The 20,389-nt window shown below is 45.4% G+C and overlaps 2 protein-coding genes across 2 annotated transcripts; one reads left to right on the top strand and one right to left on the bottom strand.

Annotated features, from left to right (window-relative positions):
- The first annotated feature begins 1,338 nt into the window (after nt 1-1,338).
- LOC103650575 (histone H3.2) lies at nt 1,339-2,505 on the top strand. Its single transcript, XM_020550309.2, has one exon. It carries the CDS (start codon nt 1,462-1,464, stop codon nt 2,197-2,199), a length of 738 nt encoding a protein of 245 aa, XP_020405898.2. The 5' UTR covers nt 1,339-1,461; the 3' UTR covers nt 2,200-2,505.
- A 12,115-nt stretch (nt 2,506-14,620) lies between these two features.
- LOC542003 (basal endosperm transfer layer 3) lies at nt 14,621-15,135 on the bottom strand. Its single transcript, NM_001111651.2, has 2 exons — nt 14,980-15,135; nt 14,621-14,884 (listed from the first exon to the last, which is right to left on the bottom strand). Exons 1-2 carry the CDS (start codon nt 15,065-15,067, stop codon nt 14,727-14,729), a joined length of 246 nt encoding a protein of 81 aa, NP_001105121.2. The 5' UTR covers nt 15,068-15,135; the 3' UTR covers nt 14,621-14,726.
- Between the last annotated feature and the right edge of the window lie 5,254 nt (nt 15,136-20,389).

Genomic DNA, 20,389 nt, shown 5'->3' with positions numbered 1-20,389 from the left:
GCTGTAATACCGAAGCTTCATGAATGGTACATTCGGCATCACGTACGAGCAGCTTCAGCCGAAACTGTTTCTTTCCACAGGACCTTCGGCGACGAAGCATGGTCCCAACAGCTACATATAAAATAGAACAGATGAATATATGAAACATATATAATCTGCAGAACGTAAAACAGTAAGGAAAATAAACTGGTCATACCCTCCCATGCGCTCTGGTGATCCAGATCTCAATCCCCCGTGCAAGGTCTCGAACGGCAAGGGCTTCGGAGGCACCTGCCCTCTCTTTGCTCTGTGCGCGTAGAGTCACGAGATGAGAAATATATGATCCAGGTACGTTCCAACTTCTTTCATCCAAACAGGTCTAGCCGCTCTAGTTTTTAAAAAATTGAAACTAAAGACCAATTTCATAAAATTTTTGAAACTCCTCATAGGGTGCTTAAAAAACACAACTTTCATACCTTTCATGAAGTTGCATGAAAATTATCAATCATGTCAGTGGTTACATAACATATGACTTTAGTTTTCTCTCGCAAAACAAAAGTTCGTCCCCGTTTCAATTTTATTCTTTCCTGCGGCGGCGTTGGAATAGACATGTAACAAGAAAGCACCGTCTCGTATGGGGAGGGCTAGTTTGGGAGACGAGAAATGGAGAGAATTGAAAGGACCAAAATATTTTGCTATTTTTTTTGAATGTCACCGGGGGATAGGATCCCCACCTGAATTGCATTACTTTTTGTGGCCAAAACGCCTTTGTTAGTACATAGGGGGGGTTAGGTTACATCGATGTGGTTACGCTATGTTACATACAAAGCACGACACCAGGCAGCCACGATCTGGTAGTCCTCATGTCGTAGCCTGGATCTCCATAATTCAGCTTCAGAGCGGCACAACAGCATGGTTGTTGCAAGTGGTGATCTTTCCCCGCGGAACACCACAACATTTCTCCGTTTCCTAAGCTGCCAAAATATTTTGCTATTAAGATAATAAAAAAGATGTTAGAGCATCTCCAAGAGATTCTTTATTTTTTACTCTCTATTTGACTCTTTATTTGTCTCTCCATAAAGATTAAACTGTATATATAACATCACATTCCAACAGACTCTTCAACATACAAATTAACTTGGCTAGCGAGAGTTGCTGGCCAAATTTGGCTAGTGAAGGAATCAATTTAGAGAGCCGGATAGCTTGGCATGTTAAATGGCTAGTCTGTTGGAGAACTATTTTACTGTTAAGTAGCAAAAATTTACCTTGACAAGCTATTTAGCTAGTCTCTTGGAGATGCTCTTAGCCCTCTAATTTTCTCTCTACCCCCTTCTTCCAAACTAGCCATAAAAAGTTGATTTCCGCACCGCAAGTGCAATGCCGTTCCATCTTCCATGGAGGGAAAGGAATGTCCCGTAGCGCCAAACAAACTATGATGCGGCAGTACTGTATGTGTGACTATTGGCCTCAGGTGGCTGCCAGATGGCGCTCCGCCAATGGCCGCGCTCACCACCCACGGATCGGTATCCGCGTGACCCCTCTAAAACCAATCTCCACCCTTCGTTCAAACGCAATCGAACGGCGCGCATCCCACCCTCCCTTCTCCTCCCTCCTCCCGCGCACGGCCAAATTCCCAACCCTCCGCGCGCGCAGCACCAAATCCACCCGCCGCCTCCTACTTTAACCCCTTCCCGCCTGCCCGCAACTCCTCACCGGCCACCGCGAAGCCAGAGCCCCACGCCCCGTCCGAACTCCGAACCCCAGAACAGAGCAAAGCCTCCTCGGCCTCCCTGTCCCCAGCCTTCCCCGATGGCCCGCACGAAGCAGACGGCGCGCAAGTCGACGGGCGGCAAGGCGCCGCGGAAGCAGCTGGCGACGAAGGCGGCGCGCAAGTCGGCGCCGGCGACGGGCGGCGTGAAGAAGCCGCACCGCTTCCGCCCGGGCACCGTCGCGCTGCGCGAGATCCGCAAGTACCAGAAGAGCACGGAGTTGCTGATCCGCAAGCTCCCGTTCCAGCGTCTGGTCCGCGAGATCGCGCAGGACTTCAAGACGGACCTCCGGTTCCAGTCCTCCGCCGTCGCCGCGCTGCAGGAGGCCGCCGAGGCCTACCTGGTGGGCCTCTTCGAGGACACCAACCTCTGTGCCATCCACGCCAAGCGCGTCACCATCATGCCCAAGGACATCCAGCTCGCGCGCCGCATCCGCGGCGAGCGCGCCTAGGCGGTTCGGTTGCGGCGCCTGCTCGCTACTGATGGAGGTGCTTAGTTTAGCACGTCATGGTTGTGTTATAGGTGTGCGTTGTTGTTTTCAAGAGGTAGCTTCTTGCTATGTGCTGATGTTAACGGAGGATTATGATTAGCAGTTCTGAAAAAAATGTAATGGATGTGATCTGCTCTATCTACATGTTTTCTGTCTTTGTCCTGGAATCCCATGGTGTTTAGCATTGATTTCACATGTCTTGTTTTTCTCTGAATCCTGCTTGTAATGACATCGACATCTGTTACACGATCTGCTTCAATTTGTTTTTGCTTGGTTTCTCAGCAAGTCATATTTTTAACTTTTTAGGTACATACTGTTCACTTAATTACTACTACCAGTAACAATTATAAGACTTGCTCCTTGAAGACAGGCATTTGCTCGCCGGACGCTGCAGGCAAAGGTTTAGCACGCGGAGTACCTTATCAGACAGTAATGGCGACAAGCTGGGCCCGGAGGAGTTGCTGTCGCCAGAAGCAGAAAGAGGCGAGGAGAGGGACGTCGGTGTAGGCGATAAGGGCGGGTGGCGCGGCGAAGCCTGGCATCGCAGAGGCGGGTGTGGGCCCCGGGGCGGGGGAAGCGAAGGTGGTCCGCTGTCGGCGTTGACGTTTTTCTCCCGACTCTCCCTCCTACGCCGCCCTCGGATCAGTGCCATGCCTCATCTACCTCCACCGCCCTGCCCATTGATGACACAGAGATCGACGGCTCTCGAACTCACTGAAATAGAGAACGGAGAGCGCACTGAGAGAGACGAGTTTTGGTGCTGCTTGCTTGTAACAGCGTTTTCTGGACTCTATTAATACCAGGAAAACAAAAAACAGAGATACATCAAAGCCACCATCACAGCCGTGTCCATCCCCACGATCCACACGACGCCCACTCTTCTCGGTGTGACTCGTTCAGCTCGAACAACCTCCGGCACGAGCTAACTGAACGCTAACTTGACTGAATGACGCCTAACTGAACACTAGCTAACTGACTAACTTGACTCAGACTGAAACTCAAACAACAGGGACTAGCAAGAGTTATCTAACAATCTCCTCCTAAGTCTTGCTGTCCTCTTCTTATTTCTTGCATCCCAATCTTGGACCGCAATTCCTCAAATCTGTGACGACTTAGTGCCTTGGTGAAGATAACCCCCCAGCTGTTCTCCTGTGCTGATCGGCTCAACAGAAATTGCCTTGTTCTCCTCAGCGTTTTCTGCACACTGTCGAATATAGTGATACTTGGTCTCAATATGCTTGCTCCGGTCGTGTAATACTGGATTCTTCACCAGTGAGATTGCAGACCGGTTGTCCACCATTATCACCGGTGCTGTAGCTTGGCTTCCCATGAGCTCTGACATAAGTCTCGCCATCCAAACGCCTTGACATGCTGCAGTAGATGCTGCTATATATTCCGCCTCACAAGAAGAAAGTGCCACAACCTTTTGCTTGGAGGATTGCCATGTGACTGGGCTCTCGGAGAGAAAGAAGATCATACCACTGGTACTTTTCCGGTCATTTGGATCACCGGCCATGTCACTGTCGCTGAAACCAACTAGACATGGTTGCCCCTACTGGCCACTGGTAGTTCAACATCCCTGCACGTTCCAATATCTTGTCGGCGTATGCTCCTAGGCTCACAGTGATCCCACTTGCAGTCTGCTGAACCTCGATGCCCAGATAATATTTCAAAGCGCCGAGGTCACTCATCTCTTGAACACCTTCTGCATCTCCACTTTGAACTTTGTGAGCTCCTCCCGATCGCCACCTGTGATGATTAAATCGTCCACATATACGCCAATAATTAGATGCCTAGCACCACCTCCTCGAGTGTACATGCTGTGTTCTGATTCACAGCGCCTGAACCCGAGCCGAATTAGTGCCTGGTTCAGCTTAGTGTTCCATGCGCGTGGAGCCTGGCGCAGGCCATACAGTGCCTTGTGCAGGCGAAGGACCTTGCCTGGATGCTTGGGGTCAATGAAACCAGGTGGCTGCTTGACGAAGACGATCTCCTTGATCTCTCCGTTGAGGAACGCGGACTTTACGTCCATGTGGTGTACCTCCCAATTGCAATGTCCGACAATGGAAAGCAAGAGTCTGACTGACTCAAGACGAGCCACAGGGGTGAAAGCTTCTTCAAAATCAATCCCCGCCTTCTGTACGTAGCCTTTTGCCATAAGCCGCGCTTTGTGTTTCACCACATCGCCGGCTTCGTTCCGCTTCAACCTGCACACCCACTTTAGGCCGATTGCTCGGTGGCCCGATGGGAGATCTTCTAGGGACCACGTCTTATTGGCATTGATCGACTTCATCTCCTCGTTCATCGCCTCCTGCCAGCACGCTTCCCTTTCAGCTTGGGCGAACGTGCTCGGCTCTTCTGCACTGATGGCGTTGAGCTCTGCAATGTCGACGTCACGCGCTGCCAGTCCAGCAACTTGAGGATCTCTGATGAGATTCTCAATCTTCCGGTATCTAGGAACTACCTCGCTGTCGACATCTGCATCAAGGGCGTCATCAGTGGTTGGTGGTGCCACATATTCCACCGGCTTCTGTGCAGATGACACCGATGCTAGTGACGACGTTCTTGGCGCATAGAGTGATCCGATGTCGTTGCTTGACCCTGCTCCTCCCGACAAGGACTTGGTGACAATGTACTCCACTGTGAATGGCTCGATGTCGCTAGTCCCAGTCCGAGACTCCTCCCAGTCCCAGAACACCCCCTCATCGAAGACAACGTCTCTGGATATGTGAACCCGATTCGCCACGGGATCGTACAACCTGTACGCCTTGCTTCCTTCTTCATAGCCGATGAACACTGTCTTCAGGCCACGGGCGTCGAGCTTGGACAGGTGGGGTCGAGTAACCTTCACAAACGCCACACACCCAAACACCTTAAGATGACGCACAATAGGCTTCTTACCAAACCATGCCTCATACGGCGTCTTCCCCTTCAAACACCTTGTAGGTGAACGGTTCAGGAGATACACGGCAGTTTGGACTGCCTCTCCCCAAAATCGTCCCGACATCCCAGCGACCTTGATCATCGACCTTGCTGTGCCAACGATGGTCTGATTCCTGCGCTCAACAACCCCATTCTATTGGGGCGAGTAGGGCGCCGTCAGCCGTCAGGTGTCCGCTTGATGCCGAGCTCACTACAGTATTTGCTAAAGTTGTTCGACGTGAACTCCCCGTCGCGGTCGGTGCGCAGCACACAGAGTCTTTCCCCGCACTCCGCCTCAGCACGAGCTTGGACGCGCTTGATGGCATCCGTCGCCTCCCCCTTTGCAGCAATTAGGATGAGCCACATGTAGCGGCTCATGTCATCCCCGAGCATTAGGAATGACGATTTCCCACCCGGTGTGGGTGGCGTGATCGGGCCACACACATTGACGTGGACAAGCTCCAGGGGCTTGGTGGCGCGGTACATCCCCTCAGCTGGGAATGGCGTGCGTCGTTGCTTGCCGATGAGACAACCATCGCAGAGCTTGTCGACGGTGTTGATGAAGGGGAGCCCTCAGACCATCTCTTCCTTCGCCAGCCTTTGAAGGGCCAGGAAGTTGAGATGCCCATAACGGGCATGCCAACGCCAAGACACCTCTTCTGCTTTTGCCGCCAGGGACATGGGATGCTCCACCCTAATCTCCAGAATGTACAGACGACTGGACGAATGTCGTACCTTCGTCAGAAGCTGTCCACGATCGCTGTAGATGCGCATGAGTCCCCTCTTGATGACAATGTCACAGCCGTCCTCATCCAATTGGCCAAGACTTATTATGTTAACCTTGAGCCGAGGTATGTAATACACCCCAGTAAGGCACCGAGGAAGAGTATTGTGCCTCGTCCTTCGATCTTGGCAACAGAACCATCGCTGAACTTGACGGAGCCACGAACGTTGAGGTCAGGTCAAGCTCCACGAACGCAGCGTGCACACCACTCATGTGGTTAGTGGCTCCCGAGTCGAGAATCCACCGATGAGGCTGTCAGCAGCCCCTCTCCCCGATCTCGGCGTGCACCTTCGCTTCCTTTATCTAGACAGGACTGGATCCAGGTGTGGTGACTACGCCCAGACTCAGCTCCTCTTGTCACTGGACTTCCTCCAGGTGGTTGCTGGACATCACAGAGTATACCACGGGATCAGCTTCATCATGCGCGCTTACCAGGAATAGGCTCGTCTCCTATTCCTCATTCGCCTCGGCCACATTGGTCTTTTCTTTCTTCTTCGACTTGGTCAGGCACTCCCTGGCCCAATGCCCCTTCACGCCACAGGATCGGCATCGTCCTAGTCTCGCCTCGGTCCTGGTGTTCTTCCGAGGAGGTCCATCTTTGGTACATGGTCGAGGATGCACCTTGTTCTGCTTGGTCCCTCCGTTGCCACCGCTCGATCCACCGATGTTGCCGAAATTTTCGCAAATCTTCAACCGTGCGAGCCACTCTTCCTGCGTGAGGAGAAGATGGCCCTGGTTGTCGACTGTTGACGCAGACTTCTTGCGCTGCTCGACGTTGCGCAGCCAACTGGTGACCTCCTCCATCGTCATGGCGTCGACGTCGAGGAGTGTTTCGATGGAGATCGTGACTTGTTCCAGGTGTTCGGGAACAACCTGCAACATCTTCTTCACGATCTCAGCGTTAGAGACACTCCCTCCGAGCACATTGATGCTGTTGGCCAGTCCGGTGATTCTCAGTGAGAAATCATTGACTGTTTCCCCTTCCATGAAGCGGATGTCGCCGAAGTCATGTCGCAGTTGTTCGACGTTGGTCTCCCTCACTCTTTGGATCCCCACGAGGCGCGAACGAATCGCCTCCCACGCAGACTGAGCAGTGTGCTTGGTGGAGAGGGACGCCAGCATCTCAAGCGGGACGGAGCGTAGTATGGCGGCGAACGCTAGGCAATCATCATGGTACAGAACCTCATCTTCTTCCTCTTGTTCCATAGCGTACCAGAATCCCTGTGCCTCCATGTTGACGCACATCAGCAGACACCATTTGTTGTAGTTGGTCCTCGTCAACATCGGATATTGCACTGATGCCGACGCCTCCCTCACCACACGCTCGACGACGACGCGGCGTTCATTCGGACGTTGTCCTCTCGGTTGTGGCGATGGAGATCGCTGCCGGTTCCGTCTTGGAGGAGTTCGTGAGTGGTTCCTCGCCGCCCGCGACGTACTCATCTTCTCTAGTTCCGGCTCCGATACCACTTGATGACATAGAGATCGATAGGATCTCACGACTCTCGAACTCACTGAAACAGAGAACGGAGAGCGCACTGAGAGAGACGAGTTTTGGTGCTGCTTGCTTGTAACAGCGTTTTCTAGACTCTATTAATACCAGGAAAACAAAACACAAAGATACATCAACGCCACGATCACAACCGTGTCCATACCCACGACCTACACGACGCCCACTCTTCTCCGTGTGACTCGCTCAGCTCGAACAACCTTTAGCATGAGCTAACTGAACGCTAACTAACTGAATGACGCCTAACTGAACACTAGCTAACTGACTAACTTGACTCAGACTGAAACTCAAACAACACGGACTAGCAAGAGTTATCTAACACCCATGCTTTCCTTCCTCGTACTTCTGGTAGCACAAGTAGCTTTTGATCAGACTGTCCGTGCAGTCGTCCATGGAGGTTCTTGGGTTCGCGACCATGGTCGTTTGCTTCCTTTTGCTACCTTATTAGTTTCAGTACTCTCGACATAGACAAGCTAGCGGCGAGGGGCCGGGTATATGTTGTCCGTTCATGTTGGGCTCACGGGGGCATGGTTCTTCTTGCTTGTTCAGGACATCGCTGTCAGCTTCGCTTCACTCCTCCGCCGCCAACGCCGCAACAACAGCTATTGCCCACTCGCTGCACGCCCAATCGCCCCACACGTCTGCACATCATCGTTCTAGGCGCGTTGCATGCCTACACACCTATTGCCCACTCAAACTCTTGCCCAATCATCGTAGCGTAGCATACAACACAACCGAGATCTAACTATCGTCAGTCGTGATGTCGCCTGTCGCTCGCTCAGTTGTTCTTTGGGCCCATGGTGCCACCTGTCGCTTGCCTGTCTAGCGGCTCCACGACACCTCCCGTTGCCTGACGTCTGCATGTTGCCTCGACCTGGTTGTCTCTTGTCACTTCTATTTGAATAATTTTACTTTATGATCAATTATATGCCAACTAAAACTTCATTTTGTTTGATATATATCACATATATGCTATAAAAATATTGCTATTTAATATATTACATTATTATACATATCATATAGTTAGACTTCATATGATTATTTTTTACCTCTTAGCAAATTTAAATACCCATCTTTCAAATTCTATTCTAGGCACACCACTGGGGTCACCTTGTTGTTTGGATTCTTCAAGAACACCACCTCCTTGAGGTACCCCTTGCCACACATGGAGCACTAACTAGTTCAATGATATTCTGCTCGACGATGAGCATTGCCACGAAAAACACACACCAAGCCCAATCTTGGCTTCGCAATAGCTTGGGGCTAAGTAAAGCTATCTCTAGATTCACTTTCTGATCTAGCTTCTAAACCACCTCCAAAACCAAAGAGACTAAGAAGAATTACCGCTATAGTGATGGTAACAACAATTCTTATCATTTTAAATAGAACCTATAGAATGGCCCTTTTGGTCCTTTTGACCTTGAGACTAATCTCCACCTTTGAAATCCTCTGTATATTGGTCCTATACCTTAATCCTTAAAGCCCTCTCTAGTGTACAACGAAAGTCGTCCAAAGCAAAAGCACCCAAAAAGCATTGAATAGAAGCCTGAATCCCTATCAAAAATACCTAGCTAGTTATACATCATGCGCAACATGGTGTGCAAATGCATAATCTGGTCGAATTAAATCTCATATTCAGCTATGGTCCTCTTAACCTGATAGCGCCTCTCAAACTAAGTCTTCATATTATCCTTGAAAGCACTAGGCAAAATTTCCTCTTGAACTAATGGACAAACTTTGTCCAAGTGATAGGACCACATGCAATAGAAAAAGATTACAACACATTCTTGAAAGGGAAATGTGCCCTTGGATCATTTCTATTTGTTTTGGTGATTAAATGCTCAACACATTACAATGGACTAACAACTCCACATATGAATACAAGCACATGTGTTTGTAAAGAAAATTGAGATATATAAGAAAAGTGCATTTTGGAGCATATTGCAAATCATATTGCATTGAATGATAAAAGGTATAATTTTAGAACTTAGTAATTTGTTTTAGTTGCTAACTATGTTCATCTAAGTGCTAGGAAACTTCTCAAGTCAAACCAATTTGGAGAAAAGATGTTTGGCTAATTTTGGCCAAACTTGGGCCAGTCTGGGCTACACCGGACTGTCTGGTGTGCATCGGACAGTGTTTGGTGCCTAGGCTGATCAGCCGACGAACAAGCCGCTCTTGGGTTTCTGCCGTGGCGTCACAAATATAATTTACTGGACTGCCCAATGAGCACTAGATTGTCCGGTGTGGTAGCTGCACGTTTGGCCAATGGTCGACCGTGCAATCAGCGTCGGCCATGTCAGCCCAATCAACGGTCACCAGGCTGCACCTGACTATCCGGTGTGTCGAGTGACCAACGGTCGACAATGGTCAGCTTCGCCAGGGAAGGAAAGAAATTGCCTCCTGTGCAGTGTCCGTTGTGCATCGGACAGTCCGGTGCACCCGCAGACAGAAGGCAACCAGGGCCTTCCAAATGAATATCAAACATCTCTTTGGTTCCTTAGGGCTATAAAAAGACCCCTAGGCGCATGGAGCTATTAACCCAAGCACCATTTTGGCACACTACAACTTCAAACCGCCTGTTGCCTCTAGCCCGGTTGTCTCTTGTCACTTGTATTTGAATAATTTTACTTTATGATCAATTATATGACCAACTAAAACTTGATTTTGTTTGATATATATCACATATATGCTATAAAATTATTGCTATGTAATATATTACATTATTATATATACCATATAGTTAGACTTCATATGATTAATTTTTACCTCTTAGCAATTTTAAATACCCATCTTTCAAATTTTAGGCACACCACTGAGGTCACCTTGTTACTTGGATTCTTCAAGAACACTACCTCCTTGAGGTACCCCTTGCCACACATGGAGCACTAACTAGTTGAATGACATTCTGCACGATGATGAGCATTGCCACAAAAAGCACACACCAAGCCCAATCTTGGCTTCACAGTAGCTTGGGACTAAGTAAAGCTATCTCTAGATTCACTTTCTGATCTAGCTTCTAAACCACCTCCAAAACCAAGGAGACTAAGAAGAATTACCGCTATAGTGATGGTAACAACAGTTCTTATCCTTTTAAATAGAACCTATAGAATGGCCCTTTTGGTCCTTTGGACCATGAGACTAATCTCCACCTTTGAAATCCTCTGTATATGATATGATGTTTCCAAGATGTTGTGTATGAGTCTATGATATCAAGGAGACTCGGGCTACGTCTTGAGTACTTCTCCATAAGGACTGGTTCTTGGATGACGACCCGAGAAAACAGTGCAACCATGAGGGGTGATATGGGACACCTTTAGCTAATTAATTAGAGGAACCTGATGTGCAGTTTGCCTAGCCTGCATGCCATCAATGGGGATCGAGGTGCGGTACTTGCTTTGCCAAGGGTGGTTTGACCATTAGGGATGTGTACTGTGGTTATAACATCAGGGAAACCTTACGGACGGTTATACCTTTGGAGAATCTTTGCAAAGGCTTCATAGTGAGTCCTTAGTTGTTCACCTTGGAAGTGAATACAAGCCTTGCAAACTCGAGCTATAAAGGGAGTCATGGCTCATGGGTAAAGTGTGCACCTATACAGAGGGTTAAGAAATTGATATATCAGCTGTGCTCACGGTTAAAAGTGGCCTTGTGAGCACCATTGATAAGATTTACAGGTGATTTGAGATACGATGGATATGACGACGACATTGGTGATGATGTTTCTCGAAGGAAGATATGTTTCATGGGTTATTAATCATGGGTTGATGTTAAAAGTTGGCATATACTAATAATAAATACCTGATATACTAAAACCAACCGCTACTAGCCTAACTCTACATAAAGCTAGTCTACCTCAGCTAAACGAGGCATTTGTTGAGTACGTTGTTGTGTACTTATCCTTGCTTTCATACAAACACCAGGTTGCCCTTGGTGCAACCCATGCTCAGGTAATCAAGAAGAGTTATATGCCTTGGTAGCGGTCACAACCATTGCCCACATTTCCTCGACCAGATGTAATGGTACGCTGTTGGAGCACTTATGAACATGATCCCAACGCTCACCACATTTGATGCACAACCCCTTTGCCCACCTGTATGCTTTCAAGGCTGTCAACTTGCTATCCTCAACTCGGTTGCCACTGTTGACTGAACCTCATCTTTCTTCAGAAGAGTTATAGGCCTTGGTAGCTAGGGATGTAATCGGATCGAATACGGACAGATATCACTGAAATCATATTTGTTTTCATATTTTTATTCGGATTCGAATTCGAATACGGATAGCTTCGGATACGAATACAAATACGGATGTTCTTGGAAACAAATACGAATAGCTGTGTGCCGAATACGGAACTAGTCGGACACGGATATTGTCGGTAACGAATTTTTTGTCGGATATCGTGTAAGACATCATTCCACACATATCATGGTTGTAATCATGTATCCACTCCTTGAGTCTAAACATTTTTTGTATTATATGTGTACATATGTCACATTTTTTGTAAAATTCATGAATTTTTAGCCTATGTGTGTGTTATTAATTTATTTTGCATAAAATCATTAAAATGCAAATAAGTTACCAAAATTAATAAACATTCTATAATAATATAACTTCAAGTCTCCACATGAAAATGATAAAGTGAACTTGAATACTTAGAGTGATTTCACGTTTAATTCACACAACAAGTGAAAGTGAAATGAAAGAAACACTATTATATTGTGGATTTTATGGTCCAAATATTTTGGAGGATTATATATGAACATATGTTATGCCTCCATAAATTTTCATGAATTTCTAAGACTATTTGTGTATTATTAATTTTTTTCTATAAAAAATCAACAAAATGCACACAGGTATTCGGATAAGATATCCGGATATCCGAGAAGATTTATCCGAGAAAATATCCGGATATTCGATATCCGACGGATATCAGACATATTGTATTCGAATTCGATATTCGAACAAAATATCCGTATTCGTATCCGTTATCCGAAAAAAGTCCGAATATCCGAAAATTCCATCCGAACCAGTGTTCACCATCTTCGAATCCAGATCCGAACGGATATTTTCCAAACCATATTACATCCCTATTGGTAGCGGTCATAGCCGAGGGTACACTAGAAGAGTAACTAGGCTTCAGACTTGGCTTCAGGACTGCACCATGCTCCATCTTTCTTCCATCGCGCCTTCCCATATGCAGCAGCACGTCCTCCTGTAACAAGGCGAGCGAGCAAGCAGTATCGAGGTCGGGAGGACGTTGAATCACAACAACAGATTTAATTTCATCTCTAAGCCCATCTATAAATCTAGTGGTAATCATGGTCGGGGTTAGCTGGTTTTCATGGGCGAGCAGTTGGTGGACCAACAGATCGAACAACTCAATGTACTCCCCCATTGAAGAATTATGTTGGATGTGATAGAATTGCTTGATAAGTATACTGTGTTGGTACCTCCCAAATAGAGTGATCAAGGCTAAACATAACCCTTCCCAGTTCATTTCCCTGATTCTAGACTCAACTGACTGCAGCCAAAACAGCGCCGAGCCTTCAAAATGCATGGTTGCTAGCCTAATCCACCTTTCCATGGGCACAAAGTAAAACACAAAATAGGTCTCACAGCGATGTTTCCACAATTTAGGGTTGGATCCATCGAATACTGGAAAGTTCATCCCAGGCATTCCAAATCCCGATCCCTGAGACCACCCCCATGGATCCACCCGCTGATTGTTTCCCAAATGACCCAAATTCAAATTTATAGGACCATGGTTCATGGTTTAGACTGTACCTTCGACCGGAGGGGGTGTCCGGGTCATTTCCGACCCAGTACCCGATCTCTGGTAAGGATCAATAGTGCGGTGGCGAACTTGCCCATGTACCGCCTCGCCGGAGGACGCTCCCAGTTGGGTAGGAGCCGGTACACCATCTTCCTTCAACGCGTCGTTGCCTGACACGTCCACCGGTTGCTTCTCGACGAACCAATCAACCTTGCCTTGGATCGTTATCAACACATCGGCGATCTCTTGGACCTTGGCCTCCACTTCTGGCTTCGACTTTTGGAACTCCCCTTGTTCAGCCATCACACTCTTCACGGTGGTTTCCATGTTCGCCATCGTTTTCTGCATGTTCTCCATCCTCCGATGCGTCTCCCTGTTCCCTTCTTCGAGATTCGCCAGAATCTGCATCACGAGGTCGTCGGGACGCGGTGGAGCCATTTCCGTCGTCTTCGCCTAGAGCCGCGTCCAGTACTCGTGTGGTGGATCCAGACTTGGCTCTGAGTACCAAATGTAAACACACGCGATCACTGTGGGTAGTTTCTCTCACAACAGAGCAACTCGCTCGTTATCTCGGACCGATGATCAGAGATCCGTGGCCGCCGCCAGTTCGCTGTGTTCTTACAGCCTACTGTTCACCGAACCGGACAAGGGTTTATATATATATATATCTATTACAAATGGGTTTAATTATCCCATCGTGGGCCGTAGTATTTGGTGTTGGGCTTTGAAGAACGCTTGCTGCGCCTGGGCCGCCTTTCTGCCGTGACGCTAGATCGGACATCATCCTCCCGTGCTCCATCTTCTCCAGTCAGGCTGCTGATATTTACTATTATGAAAATCTTATACAATTTTCTACAACTTTTTTATGCAACCCATGAGGCTAGGTTTGTGTAACCTTCAAGAGAACATATTCTATATAGCCGTTCGGACATAACCTTATGTCCGACGGTCTGTCTGACAGCCGTCGGACGTAGGCTCTTATATTCGATGGCTGTCATGGGCCATCGGATATAACATTAGATCCGATGGTTGGCTAGAAGGCCATCAGACAGAATATAGCCTTCGGAATTGTATCGTTTTTACTATTGTGATTAATGTGACATCCGAACTGCTACTTTGATCTCAAGCTGACTGAGAGGTAGCTAGTTTGTTCTCAAGCTGAAACCTGCTTCCTTATCAAACTGAACTGAACTGCTACTTTGTGCTAACTGAAACCAGCTACCAAACTGAACTGAAGACATAAAGTAACGAAGATCCATGACTGTGACCGCGAGGATTCGCGTCGGAGCGAGCGCGGGGGTCCATGGCCGTCGGCGCAAAGCTGCGTTGAGGAAGGAGCAGTGAGGTGAGTTCAACGCGTCCGTGAAGCAAGGAAGGGCGAGTGTGAGCCGGATGCTGAACCTTAGTAGTATTTCATTTCATTTATAGTCGTCGGAGGCAAAGGATACACATCTAGGTTTATTGTATGGTCATGAAATGCATAGATGCACTACGGTGCATCAATGTTTGCAGCAGCAGTCCCTCCCACGGCAGTACGAACCCGTACCCTTGTAGCCCCTGTGTATGCAACCCAGGTGGCACCTCGAAGCCGAACACTTGAGGTCCTCGTAGCATGTCTCATCGGACGGCGGTGGTGGAGCCCGTGGGCAGCCGATGCCTACACGTATGAAACACCATACAGATCAAGCAAGGTTCTTTGCCAGTGAACATCACAAAAGCCAATGCAAGATAAGTAAAAGTTAAAAAAATTACAGCCCCCAGCTTGGCAGAATGATGGGGAGGTAGAAGACATGGTTGCAAGAACCAAAAACATAACAGCTGCCATGTACACAATCCTCATTGTAGTTTGCTATCACCCTTTTCAGTTTTGCAGTGTTAGTATATGCAGGGGGATGAGGTGCTTTTACCAACCTGCTGTGGTGGTGTGTGCAGATATATATAGATGGATGGACTGATAGAAGGTGATGGTTAGGCAAATCTATTGTATGTGTCCTACATTAATTGCTTGATATCTCGAGATGAAACTTCGATATCGTCCAATCTTCTACTAAAATATGTTTTCGTCTTATAATAATGCGAAGATATTCTGCTGTGAATGATTTTGCAGTTGTGAAAAATATCCCAACCTTCTATCTAGATCTTTGTTGATATCATCCGTATCAAACAATTTAATTATGGCACGAAATAGCTATTGTTTTTTTAATTCAAACACATTATGAACAACCCTATTAATTTCGATGGTATCTAAACAACTAAATCCAGATACAGATATCATAGACATTAGTATTCAAAGTAATTGCACAATGATTTAATGCTTAAGTATCTACTTGCTTAATGGTAAATACGAACATTAATTGTAACATTGGAATGTATTCCGACATATACAACCCTATGTAATATAGGGTTTCTCTAGGAGTTTCTAAGAGGCTAAGTGAAAAAAATACAAGCGACAGGCTCTTCGCGAATAGTACGTTTCTTCACGACTCTCCATACATGTTGTCTCTTAGTTATATTTATGATCCAGAATCTCAGTGTTGTATATGCAGTCTCTTAACTGTTTATTGTATTTTTTGAAAACTAAATCGGAGTCTCAGGATTGTACATACCTTGAGTTCATGGCCATATGTCGATTCCCACGTAATTATTAACGAGCAAATATCTCTAACCATAAATCTTGTCAAATACTTTCCATGGCTTTTTCAAAGAGTCACAATGGTGCTAGCACTACCGGACTCAAATTCTTTGCAGTGTCTCAAAGACACCTGAGTAACACAAGGTATTGCTTGGAATTGTCATGAAAGCAAACAATATGCTTCCGTGATAAATATATATTGTTAACTAGAAGCATACCCCTGCGGGTAATTTGGAATAAAATTAGGCAACATATAATTACTTATGTAAAAGAATGAACTATCTTAAATTAATGTTGGCACACTAGTATGGACAACTAATGAATGTTAGAGGATGTTGTATCTTAATGATGTGTATATCATAATCATATAGACGTCAGTGGGCTATAATTGCATATTATGAAATATTGAGGTGGACAACTTGTCAACTTGCATGTCGAGATAAAAGTTTATGGAGTTTAGGATTATAGATATATAAATATAAATATATAAAATGTAAAAATATAGATACAGATAAAAATACTTGTATTGATATAGATATAGACATAGATATAGATATAATCATAGATATAAATGTAGATGTAGATTGGTTGGATCACTACTAAAATATTCTAGTAACAAATATTATTGTAGCAACTCATAGAGCTTTCAACATGCAAGATTCAAATGTATGTTATAAATGACAACAATGATGTGGAATGTAATCATGCAACAAAACTAAATAACAATTTACCAAATAGCCATAAATTTTAACATCACTTCTAAGCATAATAAAAATAAAAATCATCGTTTAGTTGTTGTAATATAAGTTGAACTCTATCAAGCATATCTTTTTTTTCAGTGTAAGACATTATAATACATCAAGGTTCTCTAATATGGTGATGTACATCTCTATTTGTAAATATCCAAACTATGTAAAATGATCCAAAATCAAAAGAAGCTCCAATTGTATTTGTGACTAGAAATGTTCAAAAGTACCTCGAAGGTAATTAACTAATTCATTTAGCCATTTTCACACAAAATGATGATTCAAGTATTCTATAAAAACACCTTCTAATTAGAACTTCTTAATACTACGTGTCTATTTGGTTCAGCTTTCTGAGCCAGATTCAATACCAAAAATCTAGAATCCTATCCAAATGGGTACAAGAGCTAAATCGATTCTTAGAAATCTTTAGATCCACCAGTTTAATCTAGAATCTCCACCTACTCTAGATTTCTATCATCCTAATTTTCCAAAGTATTACCTAATTGCCACTGTTTATAGTATCAAATCATTCCATTTTCTATTCGGAGGCCTCTATCCTACTCGTAGCTCGACTCCTATCTAACGACACCTCCTAGTGGTGTCTAGGGATGAAAACGAACATGATTAGTTGGGATAACCCATCTCCTATTTTCATTTTCACATTTTATTTTGGAAACATGATCGAAAATGAGACCATCGAAAACGGGACTAGCGAGATGATGAAAACAAACCAAAACAAATGGAACAAATTAACAATGTATCAGAATGAGATGTAAAAAGTGGAAACATCGCTGCATAGAGCATAAAAATAAAGTAGTATTAAGATCAATTAAAACATCTCATCTAGACATATGTAAGCAATATATTATAATATACATATGGCTACTAAAGAAAATAATCAATTGTGGATTAGTTTCTTGTGATGTGGCATATAGTCATCTATGATTTGTTCACTATAATATCTAAAACGAGATATTATATGTGGATAAAAATCGGATACCCCGACAAAAAACGGTCAGAAAAACACTCATAACATTTTCGTCCCATTTTCATATTTGTCAAAAACAAAAAAATGATCGAGATGTCCATAAATACAAATCCGAACGAGTTAATGTAGAAATCGAAGTAGAACGAAATGGGATATATCTAGATTGATTTCACCCATAGTGGTGGCTAGAGTTGCCACTACCTCCCTGCGCCCGACTTTGAAGGTCGACAACGTAGTTTAGCCATCCCTAAACCATCTCACCTCTTCCCCGTCGACCATCCAATGTTGTTCACCGTACGACATCTGTAATACTCAAAATTGTAAACAAGGAATATATATAGATCTTCTTGTGATCTTCTTGTGTTGTATGCCATATTTTTATCACAAAAGAGCATACCTATAATTAAGAGAGATGAATTAAAACAAATGATAAAAAAATAGAATATGCATCATGTTGGAGTTATATGTTTGTGCATTAAAATAAAAAATAATAAGGATAAAAATAATATGAAAAGGACTAGAAGTTGGATTAAACCCTAAATTGAAATTAGGGTTTGAAAATAAGAAAAAGAGAAGGGATATGAAAATATAATTAATATATATAAATAAATATCTTCAAACATAGTACTTTTAATTGCATAAATATAGTTTGTAAATGATGAGCCACGAAGTTTGAATTTAAATTAAAATTTAAATTGAGATTTAAATAAGAGGAAAATGGAAGGGAAATGAAAAAAAAGAAAAAGAGAAAAAGAAGACCTTACTCGGGCTGACTTCCTCCCTTTCAGCCCAACTCCTTTCCCTGCTCTCTTCGACCCACTTGGGGAGCTCACCACGCCAGCCCAGCCATCCCCGCTGTCGCACTGGCTTATGGACCCCACCTGCAGCCTCTCCGCAGCGCTCATCCCCTCGCCAGCGCTTGCGCGTGTGCCCATTTCACTACTCCGTCGGGCCCGCACGTCAGCTAGGGCGCTTCACTCTCTTCTCCCCGCGTGACTTACTCGTGGGCCCACGCTACCAGACTCGTTCTCGCCCACCTCGCTGCCTATGGCGGATTGTTGCCGGGAAACTCGGGCTGTGCACCGCCAATCTGCTCAGCCGGCCTTGGGCTATAAAAGGTAGCTCGCGTGACCAAGTCCTCCGCTTCTCTCGCCCACTCGCACCCACGTCGGTTAACCTCGCTACAGAACATCGCCACGTTCGTCCGGATAGGAGTCCACCGCCGGTGAAACTCCTCTGCGCCGGTGTTCTATCCCCGGCACTTGGTTGTGTAGTTGCGCTGGCGTCCGGGTGACCCGTCCGTGTCTTCGAGACAAGCTGGGCAACCCCGCACTGGCGGGAATTGCTCGCCGTAGTCAACTCTGTCGCGGAAGCCGCTATTCCGCGTGGTCTGGCCTCGTCGTCGCGCCAACCTCTTGGTATGTTCCCCGACCACTTTCACCGTGTTGGTAGGAGCGCGTTGCACCTGTCCGTAGTGATTCAGGGTAGTGTAACACCATGTGGGGGGAGCTCGCCGGACTTCTCCACCGTAGAAGCGCGGCGGTGACGCCATGTTTGTGGGAGAGATGGAGAGGAGTGGCATGCACCGTCGGATCTACTATTGACGGCTAGGATTAGAACGTAGTGATTCCGGTTCGGCTAGATCCTATCGGGCCGTTAATCGGTAATCGCACGACCAAAAATAGATTGACGTGGCGGGCTATCCTCGACCGATGAATTCTGATCCAACGGTGGGTAGTGACGGGAGATTGTTAATCAGGCCAATCTAATCTGGACCCCAGATTTCAGATCGGGCGGTCAGAAATCGTAGATACCCCTTTGGCCCTGTAAAACTGCAAAAGAGCCCCTCGGTTTATTTAAAAACAACCCGCGGTCCACATATAGGGGATTCTGAGTCTAGAGATTTATTACACTAGGGCCCCTGACCTTTTTGGTTATTGAGGCGCAATCCAGAGAAGGGAAAATCAGAATAAATGAATTAGGAAATGCATTTTTAATACAAAAACAATTCCTAGAACTTATTTAATTCATAGAAAATTCATTTTTAGTCCAAATTGATCCATTCCAGTTTCTAAAATTTTGTAATATTAATGTTTATCACCTAGAGTCTCTGTTTTGGCATGAAAACAGTAAGAAAATTTATTTCCCATTTAATCCTATTTTAAGCACATAAAACCTTTGGAAATTCATAACTTAAAATCTATAACTCCAAAATTAATGATTCATGTTCCTAGGTTCTTATTTTAATGTGTAGATTTTTATTGTGTATTTTATTTACATGTTTGGTGTGATGTTAATTTTTGCTATACTATGTATGTATTGTGTTGATCCGAGTAGACGGGCAAGCTACTGTGGATCCTGAGGTTCAACAGATAGAAGTAGCTGAGCAGGAGCTCATTGAAGGCAAGTTGTGCCCTTGATCACTTACTTTTTCCTAGCCATGTTCTTATTATTCATAATGATCTGCATAGGTTAATTTTGATGGGATCCAATAGGTTATCCCAGTTTTGGCTATCTTTATACCTTGTTGCCATTGGATATTTTTGGGTAGTACTTGCTATTGCTTATTGTGGTTTTGGGTATGGAGATACACTATTCATGATTACACTTTTATTATCTGTTTATTATTACTGTTCATGCTAAGATCATTATGTTAATGGGAACATAGAGCGACCACCCGAAAAAACAGTGCTACCACAAGGGTTTAATGGGACGCCCTTGGCTGATTAATTAGGAAAGCTAGTGGATGACTACCTTACCCGAAAGGGGCAAGGGCAGTAGGGGAGTGGTCAGTGT

This window comes from Zea mays, chromosome 3 (genome assembly GCF_902167145.1).
Source record: "Zea mays cultivar B73 chromosome 3, Zm-B73-REFERENCE-NAM-5.0, whole genome shotgun sequence".
Taxonomy (NCBI): Eukaryota; Viridiplantae; Streptophyta; class Magnoliopsida; order Poales; family Poaceae; genus Zea; species Zea mays.
The sequence above is the reverse complement of the archived record's forward strand: the minus strand, read 5'-3'. Positions and strand labels throughout refer to the sequence as shown.